This window comes from Thermobia domestica, chromosome 16 (assembly GCF_964235325.1).
Source record: "Thermobia domestica chromosome 16, izTheDome1.hap1.1, whole genome shotgun sequence".
NCBI lineage: Eukaryota > Metazoa > Arthropoda > Insecta > Zygentoma > Lepismatidae > Thermobia > Thermobia domestica.
Window position 1 is genome coordinate 60,059,354 of NC_137469.1, and position 27,165 is coordinate 60,086,518.

The window sequence follows — 27,165 nt, forward strand, 5'->3', positions numbered from 1 at the left end:
CATCTTAAATAGATGGAAAGATTTCTTTGACGAATTGCTTAACACGCAGCCAAAAACTAATGTGCATGGAGAAAGGGAAATACACACCGCAGAACCATATATCCCAGAACCTAGCCGAATAGAAGTAGAAATCGCTATAAAGAAATTAAAGAAACACAATCTCCGGGTGTAGAGGAAATTCCGTCTGAGCTATTTTTAGCTGGAGGCGAAAAGTTGTGGAACAAGATACACAAACTCATTCTCCTTAACTGGAACAAGGAAGAATTGCCACGAGAATGGAAAGAATCAATCATTGTTCCAATTCACAAGAAAGGCGACAAACCCGACTGTAACAATTATCGAGGCATTTCTCTTCTGTCAACATCCTATAAAATCCTCTCAAACATTCTATTAGCAAGATTGACCCCATACGCAGATTAAATTATTGGAGATTATCAGTGCAGATTTAGACGAAATCGATCAACTATCGACCAAATATTTATCATTCGCCAAATTCTCGAAAAAAAAGTGGGAATACAATACCCCGGCACATCAACTCTTTATTGATTTTAGAAAGGCTGACGACTGGGTTAGGAGAGAAACATTGCACAACATTCTTACAGAATTTGGAATACCAAAGAAGCTAATTAGATTAATTAAGGTATGTTTAAATGAATCCCAAAGTAAAGTACGGATAGGAAAATTTTTGTACACGAGCTTTCACGTCGAGAATGGCCTGAAACAAGGAGATGTGTTGTCGCCCTTATTATTCAACTTTGTCCTGAAATACGCTATAAGGAAAATCAAAGATAGCAACCAGGGCCTAGAGTTGAATGGGATTCAACAGGTTATGGCGTATGCTGATGATGTAAATTTAATAGGGGATGATAGGAGAACAATAGAAAGAAATGCAGAGGTCTTATTAAACCCTTGTAGGGACATGGGTTGGAAGTAAATGTAGAGAAAACTACATGGAAGAAGGAAAAATACGTGGAAGTTCGTCGGAATCGTAATACGGCAAATTATGGATGCGTTAAAATATCAAATAATATTTTTGATAAAGTGGATACTTTCAAATACCTGGGATCAATATTAACAGGCGAAAACCATATTCACGAAGAAATTAAATGTCGACTAAAAGCAGAGAATTCGTGTTATTATTCAGTACAATATATCCTGTCGTCGCGAATTCTATCGAGGAATTTGAAGCTTAAAATATATAAAACGATAATCATGCCTGTTGTTCTGTATGGTTGTGAAACATGGTCGCTGCTCGGAAGAAAGAACATAGATTGAAAGTATTTGAGAACAAAATCCTAAGACGAATATTCCAAGAGAAACGCGAATGGGGAATGGCGGAAACTTCATAACGAGGAAGTACATAATTTATACGGTTTACCCAACATTCTTACGGTCATCAAGTATAGGAGGCTCAGGTGGGCAGGTCATGTAGCCAGGATGGAAGAAAATAGGAACGTTTTCAAAATCTTAACTGGAAGACCAACCGGAAAACGACCATTAGGAAGACCTAGGCGCAGATGGGAGGACAATATTAAGATGGATCTCTCAGAGATTGGAATACAAAGTAGAAACTGGATGCAGTTAGCTAAGGATAGAAGTCAGTGGAGAGCTTTTATGAACGCGGCATTGAACCTCCGGGTTCCATAGGCCATAGAGTTAGTTAGTTATATGTATTTCCGTAATCACGAACTCGTCTTTAGAAAAGATGTCCTCGATTGGGTAAATAAAAATCTGGTAACCCTACCACTAGATATTTTTTTTCCGCATGAAATGAAAACAAGTTGTTTAATATATTCAATCTAGGAGCTTACATATCGATTGAAAGAGAAATGTAGAGTCATATCAATATAGTTAACAGCAGACGGAACGTTCAGTCGCCAAGTAACGAGATAAGACAAATAAGAAACAAACTTTACTAGCAAATTTCAGCGTGAGAAATTGTCTACGAATAAAAAGATGTTTGTCATATATTGTAGTATTTCACGATTTTTTTTTTTATTTGCAATGATTTGACGATGAATTTCACGTAAATTGGTTTTCCTTATCATGTGAACGCCTAAAGAAATTCTTTCACACAGAAGGAAGCAATGGTCCCAAAATGTTGCCATGTTATACTTCCGAAGGCTTCGAACCAAGGAAAGTCACATGACACACACTGCTAATAGAAAGAAGATAAGATGTTAACATATTTTTATCTTTTTCTCTCTATAAATGTCCACAATACGTGAATAAAATTACAAATAAAACGGAGATTTTATTTTGTCAGAAGTGTGGGAAAGAACTAAAGTTATTGTTTATTACCACACTTCGGTGGGAAATTTAAAAATTGCCTATCGCCCCCAAACTTTGCAAGAATTTAAATTAATGAATTTTGGTACAACTTGTTTTGTTATCTTTCAATGAAAGTATAAGAGTTTGCTTTCCCATGGGACGGTTCTCTATCGGGAATTTACCTTGAAGAGTTTCTTACCAGAACATTATGTGAAATTTGCGCCAGACTGGATCACACGACGTCTTGAAAACACCCTGTTCTCACGTTTAGGGAATATATATGAATTGGAAGAAAAAGTTTAACTCAATCGTGCAGCTAATTTTGACCAATTATAAAGAGCAGGCTCTTGGTTAGAGTTGAAAGAACAGTAGTTCTAATAGTGTATACTCGCTTTGACATGTATAGTTGCGTCCGCGGCAAAGTGTCGACTAGTCGTTGATTTGTTCTCGACAAAAACACGAATTTTCAATGCTGAAGATTTAATTTGGTTACTGGCATAGTCGTAATGGGTCGATCTGAAGTGTGGAAATATTTTAAAAAAACACATAATGGTGCCCAATGTAAATATTGTGGAAGAGTGATGAGAAGCGGAAGTAGTACAGGAGGTTTGTGGCATCATGTAAATAGCAAACACCCAACAATCCCGACAGCTCGTGGAGAGCAAGAGGAAAGTAATAATACCGATGACCTGGACCAACTGCAATCCCAGGACCATCATCTACCAATCTACAAGAAAATCAACAAGAAGACAGTTTGAGGTAAGAATTTCATTTTCTAGTAGGCCTTAGTATACTCATGTCCAAAATGATTGTCGTGAAAGAATATAATTTGATAATGATTTTGCAGGGTACTTTTAATACTGATACTATGTGTATAATCGAGAATTGTAGATTTGTGGTAAATTTCATAGGAAAAGAATTATAAAAACGAAAATTAGAATGAGAAAACAAAATGTTATAACGATAACCCTTTTTTGGTTTCGTTTTTAGTACTGATTCTAATATTACATTATCTTATCGAGCCACAATGAATAAACTAAATTGACATAATATACAAATGTCGTTTATTCTTATATTCTTTTTATATAATAATCTTCGCGATCCTTTTAGAAAATAGTATGGATTGAGTATAGCCCGCTCCCCCCAGTGATTTTTAACGAATCATAGTGATTCTAACGATTCATATTAGTTCATAATGAATCGGAATCGCATGTTATAAAGATTTAAGATGTAAATCTTGTGGTAAGGTAGATTTAGTATAATTAGTAGTAGTAGTAGTAGTAGTAGTAGTAGTAGTAGTAGTAGCAGCAGTAGTAGTAGTGGTAGTTAGTACCAATAATAGTAGTAGTAGTGGTAGTTAGTACCAATAATAGTAGTAGTAGTAGTAGGAACGGGTTAGAAGCCCCGCAGGGGTTGGTTGGGTTCTGTTCTCGATATAAGTAGTAGTAGTAGTAATAGTAATAGTAGTAATAGTAATAGTAGTAGCAGTAGTAGTAGTAGTAGTGACTCTTCCAGTTCCGGTGACAAAGAACTGGGGGAGCGGGCTATACACAAGCCAGTAGTATTTATCATGTCTTACCTTGCTTATGTTTTTTTTTTATAGTAACCTATAAATACAACGTCATGGTGATTTATTTTTTTAAAAAATAAACAACAAAACATACATTGATTTACAATAAGATAGCTTTCTCTCCTTTTTTTCTTCTTTCTAACCTAGCTGGCCAGTGCATATTTACAGAAAGATCACACATTTTGCTAAAAAATAATACAATTAAGAATAGAATACAATATATCGTTGTAATGTTGCTGAATGGACACGAAAGTTTTATTTTCGCTTTATTGTTCTTATTTACTGCTCTTTTGACATAAAATTCTCCACATACCAGTCTTTGCCGATTATACACACACTAACATTATAAGAAATATCGGGCAAATTCGTTATCAAATTATATTCCTACAACATATTTATAGACATGCGACAATAATTTTGGACATGAGTGTACATAATTACGAACAAAATTAACATCCTATTGAATACAAGACACTCCTTACTTTTGTTAGAATAAATTTTAAGAAATAAAGATGTAAGTGAATATTTGCTTTGTCTCGTTGTAATTCTGAGAATATACAAAGTACGTACTGAGTAAAAAAATAAACAAATAAATATAACCCTTCCTGACCAAAGCAAAGCAAAACACATATATTAATAATAAGTTGTATTAAAGTTATGGTAATTAGTGTTTTATATGTGAATTTTCTTGAGGGGGTAAAAGACCAACTGAGTCCTTAACGAATACTTTTTTCGTGAATCATATATAAATCCTTCAAATTCTGATTTGTAAATTATTATTATTATTATTATTATTATTATTATTATTATTATTATTATTATTATTATTATTATTATTATTATTATTATTATTATTTTGACATTCAAACGATATTTTTAGAATTTTTAGTAGGATTATTTACACCGGTTTTAATGAGATTTCATCTCTTTTTTGATCTCACCATTTTTGGATCCTACATGATGTCGAATCTACGGATCGTTATAGCTAAACCTAGAATTTCTAGGATGGTGAGTGGAATATTATTCCCAGACTGGGAAAACAGTAATTAAGTTAGTGCTAGGGAAGAGAAACCAGGAAAGGAGAAATTTACCTGGGTTTCCCATATAACTAAATCATTGCCTTTAATGTGTGAGACAACATATCCAAAATATAATACAAGTTATTAGTGAACATGTTTTGCTCTGCTTCAGTCAGAAAGTTTTATTTTATGCAGTTCATATGTGCTGTAGTTACTTACGTGGTTTATTTAGTACTGTAATTTAACTGTTATTCTTCTATATAATAGTATCTTTATTAACCTGCTTTCTATTCTTCTTTATGAAAATACTGTATTACAATATACTATCAAATTTTAGAATAGAAATTAGCAAATATAGGGGTTCTTATTTTTGAATATGAGGTATACGACCGTATGTGCTCGCGTTTAGTCGAGAAACTTAGTCGAAATAAATGAAATCTTTAAGTTTTACGTCCCACGGTTATGCCGGTTAGGCTAAAGGAGACGGTGATGATGAGAGATGAGTGAAATGGTGGAATGAAGAAAGTGGGAGGAAACGGGAGAACCCCGAGAAAACCCACGAGCACGGTGTTTGTCCACCACAAAGTTCACTTGGCGGGGGCTGGGATCGAACCCGGGACCCCAAGCACCAGAGGTGAACGCTCTACCACTGAGCCACCGCGCCCCCCAAGAAACTTAGTCGAGTAGGGTCAGAATCACTCGCTCTAAGTATCATGGGTTCCAATCACACTTCGGGCATGTTTGTTTTCTACTGTCCTCATTTTACTTGTGTGTGTTGTGTTGTAAAAGTTCCGATATAATCCATGAAAAGCATTCAATTGGTTAAAATTGGAACTTTAATGTGATAAGGGTGGTTTCCTTTGAAAAACAAGAATGGTTGTCGTGCATACCTATGGTATGTTCAATCTCTGGTGCCAAGTTCGATTCCTGGCGAGGCCTAACTTTCGATATTGACTCATCATTGTGAAAGAAAATGGTTAGCTAGTTAAATAAAAGCTAGAGGATTCTCGTCAAGAAAGCCGGTGTTAAGGACGTTCGTTGTTTTCGAGCTGTCCACGCATGGTCCTGGCTAAGGAAAGTTCGCCGTAGGCTCAAACTTTCACAGGTTGTCGAACCAGAAGTTAAGTTTAGATTTTCTATTTATTTATTTATTTATTTATTTATTTTTTTTACTACCTTGGCTTGTAAAGTAATGTTCGTAATAGAAATCACTCATGAATAATGCGTTTATTGAGATTTCTTTCTCACAGTTAAAAGAAATAATTGACCTCTAAATATAAAGTACTCTATGAATACGATATGTATTATGTTATATAAAAGTAATAAACCGAAGACTTGAAAGTGCATATTACACACTAGTAGATTTGTTCATTTTCAAATACAAGGTAATTATTCTAAATGAAAAAAACTATGATCCAGTCAGTCCTATATGATGATATTTTTCACTGTTTGAGAACTTGAAAGAAAAACATCACAATTTCAAAGTATTACCGTGGTTATGAGTTACTGAAGTACGAGAAATTCTGATATGACTCTATAATAGTAAAATTATTCATTTTTGTTGTGCCCGACTCCCAGTTATGTGTACTGGTTTCCCCTTTGACGTGTGGTTTTAGTGTAATTCCAAAACCTCAGTTGTATCTGAAAAATTAATAAGAATACGTTTTATCTCTTGGAATGAAGAGAGCTTCGTACCGTCATTGTTGCATAAAGTTATAGTGCATAGCAACAAATTCTATCTAGTTGCAGCACATTAAATTCTAAATTGTCGTGTAGTTTGTAAAAATAGGAATAATAATGAATTATAACATTAAGTATTCTTAGATTTTGAATAACTTCGGTAGACATATCGAGGGCACAGTGGCTCAGTGGTAGAGTGCTTACCTCTGGTGCTTGGGGTCAATGCTCGGGGTTGTCTCACCCGTTTCCTCCCTCTTTCTCATTCTATCAATTCTTCGATCATCATTCACTTGCTTTAATCATCGTCTCCCATAGCCTAAAGAGTATAATCGTGGGACGTTACACTCAAAGATTTCATTTATTTTTTTCATTTTTTTACACATGTCATTCTTTTTCACTACATAATTATACTTACCGTATGCTACTTTCCTGACTGTGTACCCTTTCTACATGTTATGCACGTATTTTGTATTATACAACAGAAAATCGTAAATGCTGTTTGGTAAAATATATAGATGGTTGGTTGGGAACATCTATATCGGTGGTGAAAAACTAGTTAACTATATAGCTGAAGGAGTTCAATGGTTCATCGCCACAGAAACAAAGAATTACATTAGATTCCATACAATACGAACTATTAAAACTTAGTGCCCAAGCGTCTGTTTCCACAGCCTTACTCACTAGAAGACTGGCCACGCCACGACTTTATTTATGTGATCAACATAATATCTCTTTTTTTTATTAGTATGAAATTCAGTAATAAATAGATTCTGTAAAGTTCCGTTTTGCGTTATTCCTATATTCACTTGTATTTTCGTCTTTTTAGTACTCAATATTTTCCCAGAAGTTTTTCCTGAAACTCTTTAGTATTTGTTCTATGTTCGTCAATAACAAACTTTTCATATAATACTATAAGTAGATAGGGCTTTCATAAATTTTAAATTATAATCAATGAAATGAAATGAAATCTTTGAGTTTTACGTCCCACGGTTACGCCAGTTAGGCTAAAGGAGACGGTGATGATGAAAAATGAATGAAATGGTGGAATGAAGAAAGTGAGAGAAAACGGGAGAACCCTGAGGAAACCCACACACATGGTGTTTGTCCACCATAAATTTCACTTGGCGTATATAAAACTAAGTTCTAGAGCGACTGTATATTCATATGCGACGTATAGAAATATAACATGCCACACATCAGCAGGTCACAAATACAAAATTTCAAATTAATAGTTTTGGTATTCACATCCAGATCATGGAGTGCTTTACCTTCAGTATTAAGAGAAATTAAATAATTTAATATATTCAAAAAAGAGCTGAAAGCGTATTAAGTACATATACGTACAGGAGTTAAGCTCAAGCACATTTGATACCTTATGCATTGCGTAGTTTAAACTACCGCATCACAGAATTAGATATCTCATTGTCTGTATTTTATGTGTGCGTTCTTTTGTTTTATACGTTGAACCTATAAGATTATTTTCAATTCAGTTCAATTCAATAAAATGAGTACCATCTGCAGCAGATAGAATAGGCAATTCCTTAAAGAAAAAAGTGGTAGGAAGCAGTGTTGGGTAAGTTACTTGTAAAAATGTAACGCGTTACAAGTTACTTTACTTTCTCTTAAAATGTAACCCGTTAGTAACGCGTTACTTGCCCCAAAAAAGTAACTGTCACTTTACCTCGAAAGTAACGCGTTACTTTTAGGTCCGAAATTTTAAAAATGTGAAAAAAATTATAACTTCAATTTTCCGTGCTAATATTACTACCGCTATTATTATTATTATTATTATTATTATTATTATTATTATTATTATTATTATTATTATTATTATTATTATTATTATTATTATTATTATTATTGCACGTCCTGAATCGCTTTATGTAAATGCAAGGACAAATTTTTACTTGATATATGAACATTTTCATATAATATTTGATAAAATACCATACTGCGTTACTCGTAGGGATGGACACGAGCAAGTTTACTTTGAAACTCGATTCGACAAGAAACAAACATCTTTGAGCTCGACCCGAGAACTCGTCTCGAAAAATTTCCCCCAACTCGACTCGAATTAGGGTCGAGTTTCGAGTCGAGTCAAGCCAAATCCGGTGTGTAGTTTCGAGTACTCTCTTCAAGTATATTACATTGACAATATAAGTATTATCAGTGACACTACTACTACTACTACTACTACAACTTATTATTATTATTATTATTATTATTATTATTATTATTATTATTATTATTATTATTATTATTATTATAACAACACTACATATAAAAATAAAAGATAGGCGTTTTGTATTTGAATACTAAAAAACTAGTTGATTGCCAACATCGGTAGTGTGAAGTCTAAGAGTCAAGGACATTGATCACGAGCTTCTAAATTCGGGTTGAGGGTCTAGGTTGAGTATTCGGGCTCGAGCCAAACACTGTTAAAAGTTATAGGGCACTGGCCAAATATCTTCAAAACTGCTTGTCCCGGGTTTAGAATTGTCAACGACTGGAGCAGCTCGGCTCAGAGCTCATTCACTATCGACCCGAACCGAGAAGTGAGCCGAGCCAACAGCTCACCCAACCGACTCAGCTAGAGCCCTCGGCTCAGTTGAGCCGAACAGAGAAGATGGCTCATCCCTACCAAGCTAGCTCGAGCCGATGGTTCACCCCAAGTTAGCCGGCTCGAGCCATCTTCTCAGTTGAGCCGAGCCGAGCTGAGCTTGTTATAAAAAAATCTCTTGTGGTCTCGCTATCGAGACGAGACGAGATGCGAGCAGTGTCCCCTCTCGTTAGCAACACTAAAAGTATTCCATATTACTGTTTAGCTTTCATTTCTCATGGCTTTCGTTTTCCAGTGTAATCAGGCCATGATTTCAAGATGAGTTAAAACGAACGAGCCATTTATCAAACTCGACTGGACTCGAAACTCGACGCGAAAAGTTGAATTGGCTCGGAACTCGACACGAGGATATTACCTTTGACTTGACTCGAAACTCGACTTGAATTCGGGTCGAGTCGAGTTTTAGCTTGACTCGTGCTCATCCCTCCGCGTTAGAAAAAATGGTTGCTTATTATTATTCTGCTAAACTAATTATATAATAATAACAATGTTGTTATGTAAAATTAAAAATACAGAATATAGAGAAACATTACACTGCAACTAATAAAATGAGAACACATGAACTGGGAGTGAATCAAAATTTGCGAGTAACTCTAAAATCGATACATGCTTTTTAAAGCTAGTTTCAAACTCTATAATCAACGGGACTCAGGATAAGCAAACTGAACTGAAAGAACTCCAATTTACATACCATCAGCAAACTATTTTCTAGTAATAACGTAGGCCTGCTCATTAGAACACAGTTTATTCATATTAACCCCTTACTGTAAATCGTTAATTATGGCACCCTAGTTGCTGATAAATACTGTCCGCCGGGGCACTTCAGACACTTTACTTTTAAATTCTGTCCACCATCATCCTCAGCTTTTAAGTAAAAAGTACTCTTTCAAATGTTCGAACGGTAAAATATTTTCGTTCTCCATCTTTATAAAAACAACACCAATCAAAATAAAATAAACTACCGGTATCATTGCACTCCTTGTTCACTCACTGGGTGTATTGATTTGGAGCTGTCAAAATCTACGACAAAATCTTCCAGGTGCTTGCCATCAATTCACGTGATTTCCCTAAAGCTGTCCTCATCTTCAAAACACAGCAAGTGGCACTATGAACTTATCTCTTTCTTTGTGTGTCTGTGACTGTAGATCACTGACATACGTAGTTCATGCTCGATAGTTTTATTCTGATAAATTCACTTACAGGAAAGAAATATTTGTTTCCGAAAAAACATACGGTACATATTTTGTAGATACTCATCCGAAATGTAACGCGAAAAAAGTAACGCAAACTAGGTACGTTACTAAAAAATTTGTAACGCGTTAGCGTTACAGTTACCTTGGAAAAAATGTAACGCGTTACTAGGAAACGTTACTTAAAAAGTAACGCGTTACTTGCGTTACGTTACTTCCCAAGACTGGTAAGAAGTTCTATCTCATAAATTGCATATTTGCTTTCTGTTGGTGTTTGTGTATGAGATGCAGAAGATTTCTCACAGTGTCGTCAACACATTTCTTGAAAAGAGTACCGTGAGATTGGTTGATCACATTCTTTACAACCTAATTGAAAACGTTGGTATGGAAATGGATAGTACTGTGTAGCTAAAATAATGCCTTCAAGTGTATTATTATTATTATTATTATTATTATTATTATTATTATTATTATTATTATTATTATTATTATTATTATTATTTTGCTTAAATGCTTCTCCTAGCTGATAGTGGAGTACCCTTTTTAGCAAGTGAATACCTTATCTCCGTTATTATCTTGTATAGAATATCCTATTAAGAAAATTAGAAGTAACAACAAAAGACTATCATTAAATGCTCACAATAGTTACTTAAATATACGGACGATATAGACTTAGTAGGGGATACAAAATAAATACTACAGTGTTAGCAAATAGGAATGAAATTAACAAAAAAGTAAATAGTAAATTAATAGCAGGTAGAGGCGTAGCGTGATCGAAGGTTTTTTTTTGGAGGGATGGGATAACCATATACGTATATACGAATGAAAAATTTTTAGGTATTAGAAATAATCTTGAAATCACTATACACACAACATTGCGATAATATTTAGATTAAGAGATATGTGCTTCTGCCAAGACATAAAATTTGCATTTATTTAGGGAACATACTTTTTTGCATTAATAGCTTCTACCTATTTACTCAGTCCTGGGTAGTCCTACTTATTATAATTTAATACGTTTGAAATACGTTCAGCATATTACTGTAAGACCATTCATTTTAATTACGAAAAGTAACTGTGATGTTATTTGATTTTTTTTAAAAAATCATTCTTTTGAGATAGTATATAGCAATCTTTTATTTGTTGTGGTTTCCTCCTTCCAGGCTGTTTCGGCTCTCTAAGGGCATTCAATCTCAATTAAACAACAATCAAATATTTAAATTTACCATCAAATATATGGGTTGTCATATTTTCAAATGAAAACTACTAGACTTATCAGGGTAGATAAATATTTATTCAGATAATAAAGTAAATCGTAGTAATTCGACGAAATTCTTTAAGGCCAAAAAAAAAAAAAAAAAAAAAAGATTCGGAACTCTTTCACTTCAGAGCCCTGTCCCTTAAGTTAGATGATCATCACTCAGACTACAGACTCCTATAACTTTACTTAGTTAGACTCCACCGATCCGTCATTCCCTCACAGTTTCATCTGAGGCCTACCTCTATCAGGAAAGCCTGACTACAACTTTCCGTCTTTAAACGTAAGAGATCTGTTTGTCAATGGACATCACTTAGCTCAACGACAGATTTTCTTTCTCTAAAGAGAAAACCATCACTTAGGTTTCTCTGGCGGTAAAAAAAAAAAAAAAAATCTAAAAAAAAACTTTAAAATGTTTTCTGCTTCCGAGGTTAAAAAAAATTATAACCTACTTCTCCTAACTAGAAGATAATGGGAATCACTTATCCCAATAAGCTATCATTTAAGCTTATAACCTGGCTAGCTAAATGTCATCAAAACTTGGTCATCACTCAGACTGAAGGAAGTCACTTATTCCTTGCTCTGACCATCACTTAGGCCAGTCCCTACTTATTTCATTAAAATATCAGAAAATTCTAATGCCATCACTCAGGCTCCAAAGAAATAATTTATTCTCTGTCATCGGCCATCATTCAGACTGTTCCCTACAAGATAGGAAAGTTAAAAAAAAAAAAAAAAAAACCGAGGCAGGACCTTAATAACGCAGGTCGGCTCTAACAGCCATAGTCATCCAGCAGTATATCCCTATGCGGCAAGAGACTTCCTTTTATATGGTCGATGACTCTTCCCCTTTTTAGTTTACTTAATTTTATTTTCGCTTAAAAATCTGCAAAAAAAATCTTTTGAAAAACGAGCAACCGTCACAAGCCTCTGGAAAATTCCATCGATCACTATAAGAAAACCTATATAGAAAAAACTTGAATATTGAGTTCGTTAAATAAAGCTGAAAAGAAATCCAAGCTAGAGTACACAGCTTAAGCAGATATACACATATAAATAAGCAATAACAAAGATGAAATTATAAATATATATAACACATAATACGTGTATATGTAATTAAATATATGTCTGGCCAGACTTACCTTTATCAATAACAACATTATATACACTTGTACACTAATTCTTTATTCACAAAAAATTAAACACAGTAAGGGCAAATCCTCGTCCTTACATATTTTAGGTGTTTTATAAATATTTATTTATTTTAATTCTGAAATGCTGATCAAGATTTTTAAAGCAAAGGTCAAATGTGAAATATACTTACTACAAAAGTCTTGCTACAAAAGTTTTATTGGGTTTCCAGTATTTAAAAAATGTTATTTCAATAAAGGGAAGAATTACAGATAACATTTTAGATGCTTTAGAGTTAAAGAAAGAAATATTAATCATTTTATTACGCTGCGTCTATGATTCTGTGCCTTGAATTTTGTCCGTTTTGGCAGAATTTTCCTTGGGCTTTGTCCTCTTGGATTCTCTTCTGCATTCCTAAATCTGTTTAGTGTTTCTAACAGATTATGTATGAAAAATAACTCTATCTTTAAGTTTCATCATATATTTTGGCTGTTATTCTACTTGTTCTTCTCGGAAAAATGATTAGGATACAATTCTGTTATTAGCTGTGTTATTTGCACTTACTTTATTAATGATGAATGTGATTTAAAAAAAAAAATACCTGCAGGGAAATTGAAAACTGATTGTTATTAGAAAGCCTTTTGATATTATAACTGAAACGAACACAAAACAAACTTACTTCAGTCTAACATCAAGTCATTCTACAACAAAAATTCATTCGGATTTAAAGAAATTTATTTTCTGCGTGATAAGTACTATACACATCCTATACATACATACACTAACTACATACTATAGCTTACATCCTCAAGATATGTTTGGTCATATGTTAAACAAACAATGCAAGAGGATACATAAGACGGCCCTTAAGAAAGAGTCTTAGTCTTCTACATCATAACTCCTTTTCCGGCATCACCTTGTCAGCTGATTTGTATTCTGTATATAGCAGCAATACAAAATATCAATATCACATGTTGAAATACTTCTATGTTTTTGTAAAGTTGCAATCAAATCAAAAGGTCTAATAATCGAGGAAGAAAGGGATTTATAAGATTTTGTTTCAGTTCGGCACTTTTGAAGGTGAATGGTTGCTGGGTTCACTCTTTTTCTTTTTCCAGATAGATGTGGAACTATTATGACAATGTTGAGGGAAGAACAACTAATATTGTCATGGGGTGACACTCTAAATTAAACAGAAAACTGACAAAAGAAATCCAAATATTTTTACATTTGTGCAACTTTTACAAGAACAAAGAGAAAATAAAGCTACTATGTTAATGTTGGAAGTAGGAAACAAGGAATTAAAGCTTAAATATAGGCGAGTTGAACAGAAAATCACAACACTGAGAAGAAGTCTGGAATTATGTGTAAGATTTGGTGGCTTACGTATATGCAGTTGCATACTGTTCACATTTAGAACAGTGATGATTCTAAATTGTATTGGCTATATTGGTGATATGTGATATTTAGTATTCCTAGTATATGCATTGACAATATAAGTAGCTGGCGTATGACATATTGCATGTAATATAGAATCAGGTATAGAAGACAAATCACCTCATCAGGTTATGCCGAAAAAGGAGTTGTCATGTAGAAGGCCAAGGCTTCTTTTCTTAAAGGGCCGTCTTATGCATCCTCTTGCATTGTTTGTTTAACATGTGGTGAAACATGTTTTGAAAATGTGTACTGTGACACCTTTTAAGTACTGCAGGCCTTAGCATGCTGGAGATAAACTACTGGAAATCCGAATAAATTTTGTTTTAAAATGACTTGATATTAAACCGAGGTAAGTCTGGTTCGTGTTCCTTTCAGTTGCAATGTCAAACGGCTTTCTTGCAACTGAGTTAATCAACTCAAAAAAGATGTGATGTAGAAGACAAACGCTCTTTTTTAAGGATCGTCTTATGCATTCTCTTGCATGGTTTGTTTAGTATATGGCCAAACATGTCTTGAGGGTGTGAATTGTGACACCTTTTTACGTACTGCGAGACTTTTAAAGTGCTGAAGATGAACTGCTGGAAAACTGAATAAAATTTTGTTGTGGAATGGCTTGATATTAGACCGAAGTTTGTTTTACGTTCGTTTCAGTTACAATGTCAAACGACTTTCTTGCAACTGACAAAGGAAGTTCGGGAAAAAGCACTTGCCTGCAGAGAAATTAATCATACCACATGAAAGACCAATTCATGCTGATTACAACAAGGTAATCAAATGCATGTACGGTTGAGAACTTTTCAAGAGATTCAATGTTAAACGCAGGATTGCACCTCCTAGCAACATACCGTAATTATACAGTTTTGATGGTTTAAACTTACTACTGCTTGATCACTGTGGTCCATTCACAGACAAATTGTCCATTGTAAGTAGAATGACGGATGGCAAAGACGTAATGATTGAGAATGTACCAAAGAACTGCACATGATTTGTACAACCATTTGATGTGTTTGGATTCCGATCAATTAAAGATTATGGCAGGAGATTTGTACATAGTATGAAACTTCTTCATCCAGACGTTATGATGTACCAACGAAACAATCAAACGAAGTTCGTATCCATGGTAATGAATTAGTTCCGATCACCGCGATACATTGGATTGTTTCAGTTTGCGTTCCACAAGGCATGTTACCGAACAATCACTTGTCGTATCACCTATCGAATTTGTTTTTTGCTTTGATTGTGCGAACTGCTCCCTTGACGGATGCAACGCAATTGCACATATAAAGTGTTCATGATGCAAGGCAGTATTTTGCCCGTGTCATTTCTTTACAGAACAGAAGAGCAGCAGTGATCAATTTTCAACTCTAACCTATGATTATTATGAACATATAATGACTAATTTTAAGTAACAAACACGTTAGTTATTGCAAAACAGTTTCTTCTGTTACCTCCGATAGATTTCAATTCGTATGTTAATATTCGTTGCTAATAATGTTGTACTTAACGCGTTTAAATGCGCATAGACTCATTTTTTATATGAATTTCCAAGTCCAGTCTCTCGAACAGTTCTCAACCGTACAGGAATTTTATTAACTTGTAGTAGTCAGAATGGATTGGTCCTTCAAGTAGTATGCTTAGTTTCTCTGCAGCCGAGTGCTTTCTCCAGAACTTTCCTTGTGAGTCAATCAATTTTCCATTACCCTGCTGGTATATATATATGTTAAAAAATCACATGTATCTTTAGATGTGAATATTAAAAGTAGATGTGAATAACACTGCTAATAACAGAACTATATCCTAGTCATTTTTCCGAGAGGAACAAGTAGAATAACATCTAAAATTTACGATGAAACTTGAAGAAATAGTTATACTTCATACAGAATCTGTTGGAATTACTGAAGAAAAATCCTTCCCTGCACAAAATTCTCCGTCTCAAAAGATTAGGCAGAACGGGAATTGCTATTCCGTATAAAGATAAGATTTTTAAAAATATTTTCAATAATGTGCTGGAGGGCGTTTAGGCAGAACGGGAGATATCATTTTTCCCTTACCTCAGAATGAAAAGCAAAGTCCTGTATGTAGGTTTTGTGACAAATTAAAGCACTAGCACCAAGTTTTATTTTGCTTAAAATGCCTATTTCAACGTTAGTTTCTATTTTAGCTTATTTTGCGACTTACATTGTGGATTGTGGATAGACCGGGAGTTGAACCCTGGGACTTTGTCTTTCCATGTCAGTTCTCAGTTTGTAAAGCACTTACACGGAAAGCCAAGACTAGGATACTCGGTTGTCGTAATTTTTCAAGACTTCATTTCTTTTTTCTTTGTGTCACAGATATTGCTACTTCAAATATTTGATAGTTCGGCAAATGAATGGTGTATCCATATCGGTAAGATAGGTTTATAAGGCAACGCTGGATAGCATGCAGAAAAATCGGGAGAAAGCCGTGAACAGTAACAGGGAAAGCCATAAATTCAGGTTCAATTTGCGGTCAGTTCAAATTTTTTCCTAGCTTTTACACTATTAAGTTTTTAAATAAAGAAATATTATTAAAAAACCCTAAAATAAAAATTCTAGTGCAAAAATAATTAAACGTTCAACGCTTTTTAATCCTTTAACTATTCAAATTGCAAGAGGAAGACTTAGATCTAATACAAAATAATATAATGCACAAATCAAAATTGTGGTTAGGGGTTGTTTTGACCGCGGCATCTGTTCAAGTGCAATACATTTACTATGAGGATAATGGAATTAGATCTCAGAGTGTCTAAGGAAGCTGTTTTACAGTATTGAAAACAGTTCTATATATATTTCTTATACTGCTTTGTTAAGGCTTTTAGTTCTCTAATTAGATGACTTACTTAGATGAAATCGAAATTTTCATGTTTCCAACGCTGTATCTTTTTTATTTTCATTATCAAAGTTTTGTAGTGTTTCTCATATTTGTTTTATTTATTTATTCAACAATCACCAGATACAGCTCAGAGGTCATTTTATACTGGATATCTAATAACAATGGAAATGATTTGGGAAGGTATCGGCCAGGGCCTGTTTAGTAGGTACCATCCCGGCATTTACCTGGTAGGACTGAGGAAAACCCTGGAAAACTCAAGTCAGGATGATCGAGAGCTGGAACCGAACCCACGACCTCGCGAATGCGAAGCCAATGTCTACCACTTGAACTAGTATTTGTTTAAAGAATACGTGTATAAATCAATTGTATCAGTTTTATAATATGTTGCTTTTTTTTTAAAAAAAAATGTTCTTAACATTAGTATATAATTTAATTCGTTTTAGTGATAACAGTAATACATTACTGTTATTATTATTACTTTTAGGAAGTTTCTGGCGTCCCCAAGTCCTGCTTCAGGCCCTCGGGAAGAATCTGATGTATGTGAGACAAGCATTGAAACAACAGCACCATCTGGATCTGAGAACAAACATAAACGTCGTCAGCTTCCTAAATCCGAGAAGCAAACCAAAATTCAAAGTTACTTGAATCGACCCTGTTCAACCCAGAGAAGCCAACAATTGGATTCCTTAATTACTAAAATGATCGTTATGGACTTGCTACCTTTATCTCACGTAGAGGGTCAAGGTTTCAAAGAGCTTATGCTTTACGTAGAACCAAAATATAAAATACCGTCCAGGCAAACAATCATTCGTCGACTTGAAGAACTTTATGATTTTGTTCGTGAACAAGTTTTTCAAAAACTTTCAGAATCAGATTTCGTATCTTTAACTACAGATTCGTGGACATCAAGAACAACAGAATCTTACATAACAGTGACGTCCCACATACTGACAAAGGACTTGCAATTAAAAACATATGTGTTAGAATCTATTGTGATAGAAGAAAGACATACATCCCAAAATCTTACTAATCACATTGAGAGTCTTTTAGATAAGTGGGCTATATCCGATAAGGTTATTGGCATTGTGCACGACAATGCCCCTAACATAGTAAACGCTTGTGAACAACTTCCATATAAAAGTGTTAATTGTTTTGCTCATACTCTACAACTTGCAGTAAACAAAGGTCTTTCGTTACCCTCTGTGACATTATTATTAAATGAAGCAACTGATATTGTGAAGCATTTCAAGCACAGCACTGTTGCATCCCGTGAGCAAAGAAAACGACAAACAACATTAAATTTACCTTTACATAAACTTATTCAGCACGTAAAATCAAGGTGGAACAGTGCATATGATATGCTAGAAAGGTTGCTTGAACAGAAACGGGCTGTTGTTGATATTCTAGCAGACAGGTCTGTTACGAAAGTTCAGGACTCGAAAAAATTAGCATTAACTGAGGAAAGTTGGATAGGTATCGAAGAGCTGGTAACGTGCCTCAAGCCTCTGAAAATAGCTACAGAAGTGTTGTCAGGACAAGAATATGTGTCCATATCGAGCGTCTTTCCCATTGTGTATGGACTGCTAAGTGTTCACTTAGTTCCAGATGGCGCAGATAGTGATGCAATCAAGTGTATAAAACAAACAATCGCCCAAGATCTTCGTCAACGTGTAGGTTTCGATAGAATGACTTTGGAGAACTCTACATTCATTATAGCATCATTATTAGATCCTCGTTATAAAACATTGCCATTTATAACAGACGAGAAGAGTCGTGAGGACATACACAATATGGTGAGGAACATGTTGCAGGAGACAGAGCGTATAGAAGAATGTGCAGGAGATGAATTCGTTGAAACAGGACTTCATTTCTTATTAGGATCTGCATACAAAGAAAGAACAACAGCAGCAGTTGATGAACTGACATGGTATTTAGCTGATCCTGCTCTGCGAATTTCAGAAAATCCACTCAAATGGTGGTCTGCAAATTGCCATAGGTTGCCACGCCTTTATCACATTGCTAGAAAATACTTGCTTATTCCAGCAACTTCGGTACCTTCAGAAAGAGTATTTTCAACAGCAGGACAGGTAATTAGTGCTTCAAGAAATAGGCTGACACCAGATCACTCAAACATAATAATTTTTTTGAATAAGAACATGGAAAAGTAGCATATAAAAATGTAGCATCTCTCTATATCTCTCTGAAGATCCAAGGTTCAGTATACTTTTATGATGCGAAGTAGCGTTTGATACGTCAATATATATATATATATAAAGGATGGTTCAAAACAACACCGAATATGTTTGGGAGGAATTCCTGACACCAAGATAAGACAAAAAGTATAGACCAACCTGGGTGCAGAAATGCTTTCTTCCGGAGTTATAGGCTGCCGAAAACATGAAAAAATGAACTTTAAAGATCCATAGCTTCAATACTATGGGACCTATCGTAGTCGAGGCAAGACTTCACTGAGGAACTAATATATGTGCTATTCAAAAATACATATTTCAGAATCTTGTGGTACTCACGCAACATTTTTTATAAAGGGAGTTTGACTACGGGCATATAATTTGAAGTGCTCACCAACTACCTCCCAAAAATTGCTGCGTGAGTACCGCAGGATTCTGAAACATGAATATTTGAATAGCGCATATACTAGTTCCTAAGTGAAGTCTTGACCAGACTACGGTAGGTTCCATAGTGTTGGGGCTATGGACGTTTAAAGTTCTTTATTTTGTTTTCGTCAACCTATAACTCCGAAAGAAAGCATTTGTCCACCCAGGTTGGTCTTTACTTTTTGTCTTATCTTGGTGTCAAGAATTACCTCCCAAACGTTGTCGGTGTTGTTTTGAAACACCCTATATATATATATATTCTTATTCGTTGTTGCCGTCATTTTTGTACTTTAAATATTAGAATTATGTTTGATTTTTATGGTAAAAGTTACTGATTTGTTTGTACACATTACAATTGTTTAAATCTAGGAGATAGTTAAGGTTAAAGTGTCTATATCCCCAGGTATAAATGTAGTATAACTCTTTTCGTCTATGTTGTATATTTGCAAGGGTGTGATTAGGAATAGCAATCTCCTTTATTACATAATGTGAAGTAGCCTATTATAATAAAATTTATACAGTAAAGCATTCGTCGTCACTACATTTAATCAGAGTTGAAATTTCAAATTTTGTGGAAAGAAGGTTGACAAGGTTAAAACATTTAAAAATCAAACACTTGTTTTTTAAAAGATACATTTATGGAGTTGATTAAGTTAAAATTCTACTATTATGTTTATTATAAGTAAGTAATAAAAGTTGTGTATTTCTATAACATTCACTAAAAATATGTAATTTTTCTTACAAATTTTAATAATAACAATTTCATTTACAAAATATTTTTAATGTACTTTTATAAGATTTTTTTTTAAAACCAAGGCTTATTTAAGCAAAGCAAATTTAGTAACAGTATGATCAGTGGCGGATCTAGCCCGGGGCCGGGAGGAGGCTTGCCCCCAAGTTTTCTGAGTGACAAAAAAGAATTAAGCTATTATTTATATGGTTTGAAAGTTTATAATAAAATCATGGTATACGTATTATAGTCTGAGAACTGGTAGCCCCCTCCAGTTTATACCTTCTGGATCCGCCACTGAGTATGATTCTGTTAGAATCGATTATACATTACTTATATACATTCAATTTATAACTACAGTATTATCTTATAATTAATGTTTACTTTTGGTATAATTAACACAATAAGTATTCGTCACAAAGTTTGTATTATGGAATTTTACAGGCACTAATAAATATATTTTATTTGGAAGAACAGTTTACTTCTTATTAATTACATAATGTTAGTAAGAAATGTTTGGATCTTGTGGTTAATAGACTGGTTAGCGCACGTACTTACAGTGCCTCTGGTCCCGGGTTTAATTCCCTGTGGAAGCTCAAAGAAACATATTATTATTATTATTATTATTATTATTATTATTATTATTATTAGTAGTAGTAGTAGTAGTAGTAGTAGTAGTAGTAGTAGTAGTTGTTGTTGTTGTTGCTGTTGTTGGTGGTAGTGATGTTGGTGTTGGTGTTGTTGTTGTGATGGTGGTAGTAGAAGTAAAAGAAGAAGAAGAAGAAAATAGTAATAGTATTTTCACTCATCATTTGTAAATGATTTCGTACCCTGTAAAGAACTGCCACTGAATGGAATAAACTAATTGTCAGTGCAAAAGAACTGAAGATGGAAATGAATTCGGTCTGGAACAACATAGATACTCGTAGATAATCAAAATACATTATGTGGAACCGAGACTGTATTAGTGGAAACTATACAATAATGTGAGAATACATTTTAATATCTAAGCATAGTAATAGAAACAAGTTAGCGAAAAAATAAAAAATAGTGGAAAATATATATATATGTCAATATCGAAGAAATTAATGATATATTATGAAATAATCCTGCCCATAGTATTCTTTTAACGTAATAATTGGTCGCTTACGCACCGAGAAGCGCGAAAACTAAAAATACCAAAGAACTAAGTTTGGGATAAAATATTTAGCGCGAAACGAGACAAATCGAAGAACAACTCTAGAAAAATACACAATGCTTAACTATATTGTGGTGGCTCGTTGGTAGAGCACTTACATCCGGTTCAGAGGTTTTGGTTCGATTCCAGGCCAAGTGAGTTCGTGGTGGACGATATCATCTGCATGGGTTTTCTCAGGGTACTCCCGTTTCCTCTCACTTTCTAATTCCACCAATTTTTTCATAACCATTCAATTGCAATTTCAACCTTCGAGACATTAAACTAAAGGTTTAATTTTTGCTTAACTATATTTTGTCGTAGGTCACCGAATATCATATGGATAATAAAATCGAGGTAAGATGAACAGGATACGTTGCATCCATAGAAGATTGAATGGCGTGTTTAGAGTTCTATTCGAAAATTAATTGGAAAGGAGACCTTGAGAAACACTAAGAATACGGGTGCATTATAGGCCTATAAGCAATGAACTTCGTGAATTCTGTAATGTTTATCCAGATTTCATTAGCTTATCACAGAATATTATGTAATGGAGACGTTTTGTTTCAATGGTAAGGAACCTTCGAGCTTCTTAAGCCATACAGAAATTTCGCAGTCAAACTGCTTCTGCGAACTATTTTTGCACACGGGCAATTTTAATTGTGATTTATATGACACGTAACAGGAAATTAATATCATCCAGACTGTTTTTTTATAACAACAATAACTGAGACTAACGTTTTACTCCAGAAATTGTTTTGTTAGTAAAATAAATTATGTGCATATGGTAATAACATGCCTAGTTTTCTGTAATCTCTACCTCTGATTGCAGTACTGTCTACCTAAGTATCAATCAAATAAGAGGTTCTGAAAATGTTATATTTGAAAGATTTGGGGATTTAGTTGTTCCGTAAATCTTTAAAATGATTTATACTTCATTTATCTTTCAAGCAGATGAAACGGAACTTTAATTTTTCACACTCCATGTCCTCTCCTTATACACCAAAACTTCAAGTGTTAATAGCTGTTTACCACAATGTTATTTTTTTCTTAGTTCTGGATCAGTATAGGATTGTGTTGCACAAACTGGCACAAATAACTAAATGTTCGAAGAAAAAACTGATGGTTTTCCCTGTACCCTTCATTTGTTTTCAAAACAACACGACAACATTTGGAAGGTGATTCCTGACACCAAGATAAGACGAAAAGTATAGACCATCCTGGGCATAGAAATGATTCCTTTCGGCGCTATAACCAGCCGAAAACTTGTCGGAAAAATGCAAAAACGGCCATAACTCGAGAACAAAATGTCGGATCGAAGTCGGGTGAAAGGAAATAATTAAAATCCATTATTTAAAATCGTAGTTACCATTAACACAATTAAATGTGGCATAGCAGCGGCGCAAGTGTGACCCCGAACGAAACTGGAGAATTCCTGGGGTATTTTATTAAACGTTGAAGGAGGGAAATAAACAAGAATGAAATACAATATTTCTAATCCTTTGGCTTATGGAACCCGGAGGTTCAATACCGCTCACAAAAGCTCTCCATTTACTTCCGTCCGTAGACAACTGAATCCAGTTTGTACTTTGTGTTCCTATTTCTGTTGGGTCCATCTTAATCCTCCCATCTTCACCTAGGTCTTCCTAATGGTCATTTTCTGATTAGCTTTCCAGTAAAATTTTGATCTCATTTCTATTTTCTTCCATTTTGGCTACATTATCTGCTCACCTGAGGCCTCCTAGACCTGATTACCCTTGATTTGGTAAATGGTATAAGTTATGCAGTTTCTCGTTATGAAGTTTTTGACATTATTCATTCCCATCACTCTTGGGTCCGAATATTCGCATTAGGATTTAATATTTCAACGATTATAAGAACATGATTAGAATTCAAAAGAAGCAGAGATACACATGTTTGACTGATCTACTTTGTCTCAATACAGAATAAACTCTCCGAGAACCCTTCCCGCTGGTCTAGTGGCCGCGCATGAACTTTTGGTGTATGTGGTCCCGGATTTGATTCTTGCTGAGAGCGCATAAAAAGTAATTTTACAATCATTCACTTTCATTAATCATCCGTCTCTTTTAGCCTAAAGGGCATAACTGTAAGACGTAAAACTAAACAAAGAACTCTCGGAGGTAAACTGAAATGAAATGATGCCTTTAAAGTCTTACGTTTATGTCATTTAGGCTAATGGTGATGAATGATAAATGAAAACTAATTATTGCAATATAGTTCATGAAATGAAAGTGTAAGAGGAAACAAGTAAATCCTGACAAAACTCACGGACACAATGTTATTCGCTACAAATTTTCATGGTTTGAGATCAAACAAGGAACTCCTCGCACCAGAAATGAGTGCTTTATCACTGAACTAACGTACTCCTCTTTGAGAGAAAAACTAGAACTATAGATGTATCGGTCAAGTAAAAACTATATGTGATAAATCAGTGTTCAAAGACATACAGAGTAGAGTCCATTTTTCGTCCGTAAACGATAAGTACGTTTTTAGGTCATTTATTCTCAACTGGTATGAGGTTGCGACCAGATTGTAGATAGGTCGACATTAAAGTGCCTTTTAATAAATTTCACTATTTTTATTGTTTGTAAGGAAGAAGGGGTCTATAGGGCTAAGGAAAAAGGGAGGTCTTAGTGTTCAAGAGCTAAGAACTCCTTTTCTTGATTAATTAAAAAAAACTAATTTGAATCAATAGCGTATAAGGACATCAAGTAGATTCGATTTATTTATTTCGACTTGTTTTACATGTCGAGGTTAAGGCTATATGAAGCCTTATCTACCATCTAAACATGACACAAAATTCAAAATTCGTATTTACGAGTCGTACCACGCATAACGAAGTAATCCAGACAGTTTTCTAATAGTGGGGGGACGGGGGAATAGAAACCAACGATGCCGAAGTAAGAAGTTAACAGCCAAATGCAAGAACGTGACATGAGACTGCCTCGAGAAATAGTATAAGCAACTTCAATTCACATTTACAAGTTCCAGTCTATGTGATATTTTCTGGGCAGAAGTTTTAAGATTAATTCTACAAGACCAACGTAGCCACCAATAGTGAACTTACTTGTATTCTCCACTTCATTGAGGCACAATAACTATTTCTTATCCCCAAAATATTCAGTTGTATTTTAAATTCGGATACAGGAACTCACTGGAGGGTTCTTAACAGTGACGTCCCCAGCTTTAATTTCTTGGAGGAGAAAAAGCGGAGAGGGAGGAAAATTTATAGGGGCAGAAAATCTTTCTATCCTGAAAAGCGTGATTTTGTATCATATTACATGATTTACACTACAACTCAACATTTCTCGAAGGAGCTGGGCGCGGGCACCTGCCTCCTGTTCTCGCCTTTGCCACGGTGCCACTGTTCTCAACTTTTCCATCATTCAGGATACCGCAAACGTAAGACATATTAAGTAGAAGGGTACCGAGAAGGAAACGTTGCTATGAAACTTCAATTAGGGAAACTTCAAGATAAGAGGAAAAAGACATTAAGGTATTAACGAAGGTAAAAACGTCGTATAATAGAAAGTTCAATAGTGCATTAGTTTAAAAATGTAAGCACACCAAAGATAAATTCTACATTAAAAAAGAGAGATCAAAGAAATTAATTAGGTATATTGTTCTTAAAATACAATACATTCTTAATAATTGCACTTAAAAAAGCTGCAAACTCCTATTTATCATAGCCCTACATATTTCAATAATTTTTGTAAATGATAAATCATACACATAAAGCATGTATCCATCGGATGCAAATATTCTTCTCCAAGAATTTATTCTGTACTGAGACAAAGTAGATCAGCCAAACATGTCTCTCTCTGCTTTTTTCGAATTCTAACAGTGATCTAACTTAAACGATGTACTACCGTTTTTGAAATATCATATTTGATAGGGCTTTATTTTCCTTATTCAGTGTTGGATAAAACACAACAAGAATTCTTCAGTCTCTTCCGGGATCACCATCACCACATTCAATTGTGTATTAGTGAAATCCATGATTTAAAATAATGGGCATTCTGTTTTACCTGATTTTGATCTGACATTTTATTCTCAAATTATAGTTATCCTTCCAATTCTTCGACAAATTTTCGGCTGGTCATAGCTCCAAAAGGAAGCTTTTCTATGCCCAAGTTGGTCTGTTGGTGTCAAGAATCACCTCCCAAATGTTGTCGTTGTTGTTTTGAAACACAATATATATATATATTCGAGATTAGACTTGGAGTGATAATTTAACCGAAATCCAGATTTTTTAAGCTCCTGATTTTTCCAAATTCCGGAATTTTTCCGAAATCCGGATTTTTTCCCGAATTCCGGATTTTTTCCGAATTCCGGAATTTTTCCGAATTTCGGATTTTTTCCGAATTCCGGAATTTTTCCGAATTTCGGATTTTTTCCGAATTCCGGAATTTTTCCGAAATCCGGAATTTTTCCGAATTCCGGAATTTTTCCGAAATCCGGATTTTTTTTCAAATTCCGGAATTTTTCCGAATTCCGGAATTTTTCCGAAATCCGGAATTTTTCTGAATTCCGGAATTTTTCCGAAATCCGGAATTTTTCCGAATTCCGGATTTTTTCCGAAATCCGGAATTTTTCCGAAATCCGGATTTTTTTCAAATTCCGGAATTTTTCCGAATTCCGGAATTTTTCCGAATTCCGGAATTTTTCTGAATTCCGGAATTTATCCGAATTCCGGAATTTTTCCGAATTCCGGAATTTTTCCGAATTCCGGAATTTTTCCGAATTCCGGAATTTTTCCGAAATCCGGAATTTTTCCGAAATCCGGAATTTTCCGATTTTACTTTCCGGATTCCGGAAAGTAAAAATTCCGGAATTGGCCATCCCTAATATATATATATATATATATATATATATATATATATATATATATATATATATATATATATATATATATATTTGTTAAAATATAATCTTCAACTTTCATTAGTTCATTCAACTATTTCTCTAAATAATCTATCTTCTTAACTGCTGCAGTTGGTTTCGTTCTTTTCTTGTAGTGGCTTTAAATTAAATATTACCCAACACCACTGTTGAATTTTTACTTAAACAGAGGATCGCTTGAGGCTATTGTTGTACTGTGAGCGTGGAGTTAAGAAAAGTTGATTGGACTAGAATTATTTTTCCATACTGAGGACAAACGAGTATGTCAACGCCTCTCTATCTCACAGTACTTCTGTTTCTCTCAAACTCATGAGGTTGGCTCACACAGTTCAAAACGCATGCTTACTTGACCTCAGCCTCACAAAGTGAGTATGCGGTTGAGTGAGCGTGATGTCGAAATGGTGTGGGCGTGAAGTCGAGTGAGTGTGATGTCAGACTGGTGTTGTGAGTGTAAGGTCGAGTGAGGTGATGAAATGATGTTGTGAATGTGAGGTCGAGTGAGGGCGATGTCCGACTGGTGATGTGAGCGTGAGGGTGAGTGAACACGATTTCGAAATGATGTGAGTGTGAGGTCGAGTAAACGTGATGTCAGAATGAAGTTGTGGTCGTGAGGTTCAGTGAGCGTGATGTGGAAATGATGTGAGTGTGAAGTCGACTGAGTGTGATGTCAGACTGGTTATGTAAGCGTGATGTC

The 27,165-nt window shown here is 34.6% G+C and overlaps 2 protein-coding genes across 2 annotated transcripts in view; both read left to right on the forward strand.

Annotated features, from left to right (window-relative positions):
• Positions 1–27,165, forward strand: part of Dg (Dystroglycan) — a 406,462-nt gene that overhangs the window by 90,682 nt on the left and 288,615 nt on the right. The window lies entirely within an intron of this gene.
• On the forward strand, positions 1,992–20,770 carry LOC145673075 (E3 SUMO-protein ligase ZBED1-like). Its single transcript, XM_081742425.1, has 2 exons — positions 1,992–3,030; positions 17,514–20,770. The coding sequence occupies exon 2, from the start codon at positions 17,728–17,730 to the stop codon at positions 19,195–19,197; it is 1,470 nt and encodes a 489-aa protein (XP_081598551.1). The 5' UTR covers positions 1,992–3,030; positions 17,514–17,727; the 3' UTR covers positions 19,198–20,770.